Source organism: Gigantopelta aegis, chromosome 13 (genome assembly GCF_016097555.1).
Source record: "Gigantopelta aegis isolate Gae_Host chromosome 13, Gae_host_genome, whole genome shotgun sequence".
Taxonomy (NCBI): Eukaryota; Metazoa; Mollusca; class Gastropoda; order Neomphalida; family Peltospiridae; genus Gigantopelta; species Gigantopelta aegis.
In genome coordinates this window covers 17,129,188-17,138,157 of record NC_054711.1, presented here as the reverse complement: position 1 = coordinate 17,138,157, position 8,970 = coordinate 17,129,188, and the positions used below count along the sequence as shown (strand labels likewise).

The window sequence follows — 8,970 nt, the reverse complement described above, 5'->3', positions numbered from 1 at the left end:
CCACTTCATGGGCTACTCTTTTCGATTAGCAACAAGGGATCTTTTATATGCACCATCCTATAGGCAGGATAGCACATACCACGGCCTTTGATGTACCAGTCGTGGTGCACTGGCTGGAGCGACTTTTACGTACAAATTTATTATTTTTTTCAATGACCAAACGAAAATTAAAATAACTTGGCCAAAGATGATTCCAATGTATTTATCCGTATAATAATATAATGTTTTTAAAGGGACATACCCTAGTTTTTAAACACTATGACGTATCTTTGACTATTGTAGCTATTTTTTGACAACTGAAATAATACTTTACTTAGATTTTATTGCTTAGATTATCCATTTCCGTACATTCGGAGTGCTTTTGGTCATCCTGGCGTTTTTAATATCACAAAATGCATTTCTCATATTTTTAAAAACGCACGTGCGTCTGAGAAGTAACAGTTATGGAGTCAAGTTTTAGTCTATTTTTAGAGGGTATTTCACCATTTTAAAGTCTCAGACTCGGGTTTCACTCAGTTGTAACTTTATCCAAATGTGTTACAGGTTTGTAGATTAACGAAACAAAGTGTGCACTTTCATGAGCTGAAACTAGGGTTCGTCCCTTTAAAAGGAAAAAGCATTGATGTGTTTTGTTTGTTTGTTTCTGTTTTGTTTTCTGTGGGGGCCTTTTTGAGGAATGGAAATCTTTAAAAAAAAGTACCCCCATAAAAAAAAAAATCCCCAACAAACAACAACTAAAAACAACAACAAAAACAAACAACAACAAACAAACAAACAAACAAATAACCCCTCGAAAAAAAACAACCCACATCTACCAAAAATAAATAATAATAAAAAAGCCAGACTCCCCCCCCCCCCCCCCCCCCCGCCAACACACACACACCACCCTCCCCCGCTCCCAGTAAATAAAAAGTAAATTTAAACGAACTAAACCAAAACCCAAGGCTGTTTTATAATTACGACTGCTTAATCTATAGCGTGTGTCAGATGTCAGGGGTAAAATGTTCCTTTAATGGCACCCATCTTGTTGGTGGCATGAAAGGTTATTTAAACTTATGGTAATCAGAGCCGGTAAAATCACAAACTAAACTATGACATCTTGAAACATATGGTTTTGATACGCGCGTAATTGCGGTCCAATCGCCGACACCCGCTCGTAAGTGGAATCGGATTTTGCGGCGCTTGTCAAACATTCCTGGGAAAATATGCCAGAATATTTGACAGCAGTTCCTTACCTGCTGGTTTACCATGCATGTAAAATCGAAGAAAAGGAAAGGTGCAGATTCTAGGGTGTAATACGGGTGCCGGATACATGATTTTATGACACAGCTATTGCGCACCCCTCTTTTTTATCTCTCTTGAAATTTATAGTAAAATTAAACCCCCTGCTCTTAAAATTTTGCTTAGTCTTAGCAAAATCTCCCCTATCCCCCTCACTCGCGTCTCTCTGTTCTCTATCTCTCTCTCTCGTGTTGTCCTCTCTCTCTCTCTCTCCTCCCCTCTCTCTCTCCCTCTCTCTCTCTCTCTCTGTGTCTCTCTCTGTGTCTCTCTGTCCTGTCTCTCTCTGTGATGTCTCTGTCTCTGTCTCTGTGGGTTGTCTCTCTGGGGGTGCTCGCTCTCTCTCTAGCTCTCTCTCTCTCCTCCTGTGTGGTCTCCTCCCTCTGTCTCTCCCTCCCTCTCATCTCCTCTCTCTCTCTCTCTCTCTCTCTCTCTCTCTCTCTCTCTCTCTCTCTCTCCTTCGGGATCTCTTAGCTTGGTCGGGATTTAGCTCAGTCGGTTGAGTGCTCGCTTGAGGTGCATGCGTCGCAGGATCGAACCATTCAGCTGACTGGTGTTTTCTTGTTGCAACTAGTGCACCACACCTGGACAAAGGCCATGGTATGTGCTTTCCTGTCTGTGGGAAAGTGCATATAAAAGATCCCTTACTGCATTAGAAAAAAATGTAGCGGGTTTCTCTGATGACTACGAGTCAGAATTACCAAATGTTTGACACCCAATAGCCGATAATTAATTAATTAATGTGCTCCAGTGGTGTCGTTAGACAAAAGAAACTTTAACTTTTTTAATTCTCTGTCTGTCTGTCTGTCTGTCTCCCTTACCCCGCTGTTTTATTCCCACTCTCCTTTCCTTCTCTCACTGTATGTCTCCCACTCGCTCTTCACTCTTATCCCCCCCCCCCCTCCCCCCCCCCTCCTCTCTCTCTCTCTCCCTCTCCCTCCTCTCTCTCTCTCTCTCTCTCTCTCTCTCTCTCTCTCTCTCTCTCACCCTCTCCCTCCCTCTCCCTCCCTCCCTCCCTCCCTGTCTCTGTCCGAGGTGGGCGAGGCTTAGCCCAGTGGTACAATGCTCGCTTGATGCGCGGTCGATTTGGGATCGATCCCCGTTAGTGGACCTCTTGCGCTATTTCTCGCTACAGCCAATGCACCACGACTGGTACATCAAAGGCCCGATATGTGCTATCCAGTCTATGGGATGGTGCATATAAAAGATCCCTTGCTGCTAATAGAAACAAGTAGCCCATGAAGTGGCCACAGCGGGTTTCCTCTCTCAATATCTGTGTGGTCCTTAAGCATATGTCTGACGCCATATAACCGTAAATAAAATGTGTTGAGTGCGTCGTTAAATAAAACATTTCCTTCCTGTCCGAGGTGGGTACAATAATACAAGGGAAGCAACTGCAAATAACACAATCATGTTTTACTCCAGAGTAATTTCTCTTGAATAGAAACCGAAAATAAAATTTCCCGGAAATCATTTCCGAAATGCCAACGTCCACCTTCGAGTTCTCAAATTGTTTATGATTTGTTTGAGACAGAGCTGTTTATGACATTTTATGGTTAAAGATGGAAAGTCCTCGGTGAGTATTTGACAAAGCGTGACACAAAGTAAATTGTTCCTTGTAAGTACTAACGTTTCTTGAGGCACAAAAAGAAATATGGCTTGAATATATGTTTTCGGTATACACTTATTTTCGGAAAGAGTTCGATCCTCACTATTGAAAGGGGAGTACGGGTCGAACTCTTGCCAAAACACCGAGTAGAAGGGAAGAATTGCGAATTTCCCCAAGTTATATATACATTATACTAGCTGTAACTCGTGCTGTGGGGTTTAGTGGCCTTACACTGACAGGGGATATCGGAATGATTTTGACATTGGGGAGGCAGAGGTTGACATTGGAGAGGGCACAGGGAGTGGATGTGGTGGGTATAGGAAGACATTAAGACTTTTAAAAAAAAATCATATCTTGCAGAAATATTGAAGCGGCAACTGCGACCCCAGCTTCCCCAGCTGCGACGCCCCCGACTGGGATTTCCCAACATATTGTTACAAATTACAATATTCCATTTTTACACTGTAGCAGGGTTGAAAATTAACATGAAAACTAAGGTCGCCAGCAGGGGCAGTTGAAGAAATTTTTTACTGGCCCTTCTCAAATTCAACTAGCCCTCAACTTATCACATTGGAAATTAACTGTACAGGTAAAATTAAAGTTACAGTCTCTGTACAAATATGAAATACATGCTCAAATGCACTTTTAAAAAACTCGTACATGTATGTGTTCGCTATGAACGGATATTGTCAAAAGTATATGCTCAATTCGTCGCCTGTGCTGCCATTGCTCGGCCAAGGAAAAACAACAGCCTGTTGTTAGTTTCAGTTAACACGTGCGTTTGCCGATTCAAATTGTAGGGTTCGTCTCAAAAAATTAAATGAGAAATCTTGCGCTGTACGAAGAACGTTTGGTTGAGGATACGGTACTACAGGCATCGAAATAAGTCGAGAACGGTCGTTCAGGTTACCGGGAGGTTACCACAAGTAAGAAAAGTCAAAAACGATCGTTCAGGTTACCACAAGTAAGAAAAGTCTAGAACGGTGTTTCGTTCTCGACAAACATTTCAACGTAACGGTAATTTCATTTCTGAACGTAAACCAGGCAATGCATTCCGGACTTCCCCGTTTCATTTTTTCGTAAGGAATTGCATCGATGTTCGCACGCACTTATGCAATTGCAAGCAATTATAGTCATTCCGCGTTTAAGCAGCGTCCACTAGATGAATATACTTCCGCATTTCGTTTTCTTGTACGAAATTGCACTGATGTTCGCGCGCACTTGTGCAATTGCAAGCAGCGCCCACTAGATAAATTTACTTCCGGATTTCGTTTCTCGTAACAATGTTAGCGCACACCGATACAATTTCAGAACGTCCGCGTTTTAGCATTAAAATTAATAGTTTTAACAGGAATTCAATTCTAACTTTCATATGGTTGTGGTAACCTATAGTTTACCAGGCTATATTTTGTGGTAACTTGTAAATGGGTTACCAGACACAATGCTTATTTCAATGCCTGGTACTAGAGTCTTTCGTTAAAACCGGTTTGATCTTGACAACGTATTATTGACAATCATACCTTCCTATTTCAGAATTAATATTTTATAAAGTGTTAGTAGAACTTTTAAAGTTTAGTTTGTATACCGGTACTAGTAAATCATTGATCATGTATATATTTTTTAAATAAAAAAATAGACTAAAGTAGACAATGAACGTTTTCACTTTTACATGTGTTAAAATAGACAAATTCAAATAAATATTCTTTCGTTTGGAAAGGGTAAAGTTAGTTTTTTGTTTTGTTTTTTTGTTGGGGTTTTTTGTTGTTGTTTTGTTTAACAACATCAACTGGATGTCAAACATTTGGTAATTTTGACATATAATCTTAGAGAGGAATCGGGTGAATGTGCAGAGGGAGGGTATTGGAGGTCGAAACCTTTACCTACCAAAGCTTAAAAAAAATGAAATATATTTTCTGGGGGAGCATGGCCCTATATAAACTTCGCTCAACACAGTCTATAACCCCAACACCGCTGAAATCCCTGCACACGCACCTTGGACACCTGCTATATTTTATTTATTTTTTAGCAAGGGATCATTTATATGTACCATCCCACAGACAGGATATCACATACCATGGCCTTTTATATACCCGCCGATGGGGATTGATCCTAGACTAACCGCGCATTTCCAAAAAACACCTTTTTACGTCTAAGTAATTAATAAAAATAACATATAGTGTTGAAAAATGTTTCGTAAATTGAACACAACACCCTCTTCCTCTACCCCTAGAGCATTACGTAATTATTAACACCCCCTTACATGTAACGCATATGCTAACTGCTGGCCACTGTCAAAATTTCAAGGCAAATCCCCCACCGACCCCTGGAAAGGTGTTGTACCATACCTCTATGGATATAAATATGCTTTGGAGATATGAGACGACCCCTCGATCAAGACAGTTAAATTTGTTCAGCTCAGCGCCTGTGCAAATCACGTAAAGTCCCAGTTCTACTGGCATCCCGGTAAATGAAGCAAAACAGAGCTGGCCAATGCGTTTGTAGTTGATGTTGATAATGTAGATAAGCGAGCATTGCGAAACTATAGTAATGTGGTGGACCTTTTATGTACCAAACAGAACTGAATCATCTATTCTATATGCTTAAATAATAAAAATATTCCAGGGACTGCAGCTTTAAAACTATAGTGGGTTTTTTAAATAATAACCGTTTGCATTAAAGAAAATTGATGAATTGACGTTTAACTTCATAATGAATAAAGTAAAAATTTATATAAAAACAAACCTATACCAACTCAAAAAAAAAAATTGAAAAAGAAATCCAGTATACATAAACATGTTTCTTTACAAAGTACCATTAAATTAAACATATTAAATCTCATTTTCAGTACAGGGTAAAAAATAATGCAGTACAAATAGACTAAATGTAGCACTGCGCGTGCTTTAGTGAACTAGTCTGGGAGTGGCAGTCCTCTTTGTGGCGATGCAAGAGGGATGGAATAAACTTTGTGGTGATACAAGAGGGGTGAAATTCCCAGCAAATGATTTCCTAGGGAGTGGCTGTTCTCCTAGATAGAGATCCATGGAATCACCCACTGTTTTGCCAAATGCCCATTCAACTCTGCTTTGTGCAGAGATATGGGCCCTGATCATGTATTATGGTTGTGTTATTCAGATTATCTCGAATGTTCCCATCAATTGCCTTAAAACCTGTATCAGAAAAAAAAAGAGTTAAACGGACATTCCTGAGTTTGCTGCATTGTAAGATGTTTCCTACTAATAAAATATTTCTACGATTAAACTTACATATTAAATATATTTTCTTGTTTAGAATATTAGTGTCTGTATATTCAATGCGTTTCTGATCGTTTTAATATTTGTCAGAAGGCCAAACTGGATTTTATCTTCAAATAATTTCGTACGTACGAACAAATATGCTTTAGGAAATAAAATTAAAATTAACCTAGTACAAATATTAGAACGATCAGAAACATGTTTAATATACAGCCACTAATATTCTAAACAAGAAAATATATTTAATATGTAAGTTTAATTGCAGAAATATTTTATTTGTCGATAACATCTTAAAACATTGCAGCAAACTCAGGAATGTCCCTTTAACTTATGCAGTTTGATGGTAATTTGTAAAGAATTTACACTGCACTTTTACCCCCAGTAAAATATTATTTGAGATGGTATGGGTTTAAAACTTAATAAATTAATATGTTTTTATATGAATTTTATCTTTATTCATTATTTTGGCGCTGTCAAAATATAAAACATGTTCTAGGTCTTCTGCTGCCAGATCTGTAGTTTGCGCCAACATAGACACGAGGTGTTTTGTCACATTCAATTCAGTTCCAGTGTGTTTCTTTTTTTAACTAGTACTATACTCGCCAGACTCTAAAATCGATGGTCACCCAACCGACTATCTTTGTAAGAGTCTTAGTCGCCCTTAGCCAATAAAGGTTACCACGGGCGACTTCTAATTTTCAACCCTGCTGTAGACCTACCCGGTAATAGCTATAACTCGTGTCATACATCTGTAACACATGCATTGCACGGGAACGTTAGAATGGTGTGTGGTGGCCGTATTCTGTCCTTTCCCAACACCAGGCGCGGATCCAGGGGAGGTGCCAAGTGGTACTCCCTTTTGTGAATTATTTAAAAAAATGTAAAACAATGAGCCTCCAATTTTCAATTAAGAACCTACTAATCTGGCATCCTCATCCTCTACTGCTAATAAAGCTGGTCTGACCCACGGCACTAACAACTGCCGGTAGTAGGGGTGCATAGTAAGTGGTTACAAGTGCCTCTTAACAATGCCAGAAGTAACTACTGAACACTCCCCGAAGTGGTCAGACTAAGCCCACAGCTAAAAGCTGATGGGGAATGGCAGGTGTGTGCCACAAAAGACAAGCACCTGTCGTGGTTGGAGAGGATTGGGATGTGGAGGTGGACAGCGTAAGAAGTTGAAAGATTGGAGGAGTTGCCAGATTAGGAAGAAATGAGATGGAATTCAAAGGAGGGAAAGGAAAGGGAGCAGTGGGATAAAGGGCAAGAAAAAAAGAACCCCACTTATCCTTGCCAGAACACCATGACATACATGCACGTTCAGGATTTTTACATTGTTACAATATTCCATGTTTACAATATTACAACACACTGTTGACAATTTTACTCTTTTAGTCAAATCCTTGAAATATAAAAATGGTGCAGGCCCATAGTTGCAGGACTTCTAGATTATGGTAGCCCCACTCCCATGGCTAGTGATATTCAATGTTGGGCTAGTAAATAACTACTATTGCCATGTCTGACAGCTGGTGGATTTTTTGGTCAAATGTTGCAGTTAAGTCTATTTTGTAGATATGAATATTCTGCTCCCCAAGCCCACCCCCAATGTTAGTGTGTGTAAGCTATATCTCTCTCTCTCTTTAGGTGATATATCCCATTTTTATTAATTTTTAGTAAAATTGTATTAACTTAAAGTAAAGTAGGGCTAGTGAATTTTTAATTGTGGCTAATACATTTTTAAAATCACTGATCCCATGGCTAGTGGATTTTATAAAAATTCTACAAGCCCTATAGTTGACAATGTTACTTAGTAATTGCCTGACATTTTTAAAATTATGCCTTTCTGTGAGTTTTTCGTACTGTACTGCTGGCAGTGAAATTTAATTCAGCTGTAAACTGACCTACAAACAATGCAACAGTCTGGGGACACTTGTTTGATGTCACACACAAACTGTCCTTTTATGGAGGCCTGTCAAGTCACGTCATCACAAAAATGTCAGTGCCCACCTGGAGAAAATTGGGAACTTTTTTCACAGCGGAGGATCCAGGAAATATTTTGTTGGGGTGGGGAGAGGACTAACAAAAAAAGGTACATGTAATAAATTTTCAAAAGTGCATGCCAATGAAGAGACACCTGGTCCACCCCACCCCCCCCACCCCACCCTTGGTCCATCCACCCACCCCACCCCACTCCTGGTCCATCCACCAACCCTGGTCCATCCACCCACCCCACCCCTGGTCCATCCACCCACCCCACCCCACCCCTGGTCCATCCACCCACCCCACCCCACTCCTGGTCCATCCACCAACCCCATCCCACCCCTGGTCCATCCTCCCACCCACCCCTTGATCTGCCTCTGATATAGCTGTCATTTAAAATATGCTGAGATGTTGTTATAGTTAATGTTCCTTTCCTTTCCACAAGTTTTCACACATTTGTTTTTACTTCTTCTTGTTTTCCAAGACATTCTGATGATGAACAGGAAGTGGTGCCCTTTCGCAACTCAAGTTCATCCACTGCAGTACCTGAGAGTATGTTTTTATCTTCTCATATCCTTGTTTGTTTACTCTCAAATCCATGGTTTAGTGAAATTTGGACGTCTGAGACTTAAAGAGATATTCCTGAGTTTGCTGCATTATAAGATGTTTCCGACTAATAAAATATTTGTACAATTAAAGTTACATATTAAATATATTTTCTTGTTCAGAATATCAGTGTCTGTATATTCAATGTGTTTCTGTTCGTCTTAATATTTGTAAGAAGCCCAAACTGGATTTTGTCTTCAAATAATTTCGTACATATGAAAAAAAATTTTTTAGGAAATAAAATGA

The 8,970-nt window shown here is 39.7% G+C and overlaps 1 protein-coding gene across 1 annotated transcript in view; it reads left to right on the top strand.

Moving 5' to 3' along the window:
• Window positions 1-2,725: 2,725 nt before the first annotated feature.
• LOC121387391 (kelch-like protein 6) overlaps window positions 2,726-8,970 on the top strand; it is a 29,177-nt gene continuing 22,932 nt past the window's right edge. Inside the window, exons 1-2 of the mRNA XM_041518494.1 lie at window positions 2,726-2,854; window positions 8,603-8,670. Coding sequence (XP_041374428.1) covers window positions 2,841-2,854; window positions 8,603-8,670 — 82 coding nt within the window. The 5' untranslated portion in view covers window positions 2,726-2,840. The remainder of the gene's footprint in view (window positions 2,855-8,602; window positions 8,671-8,970) is intronic.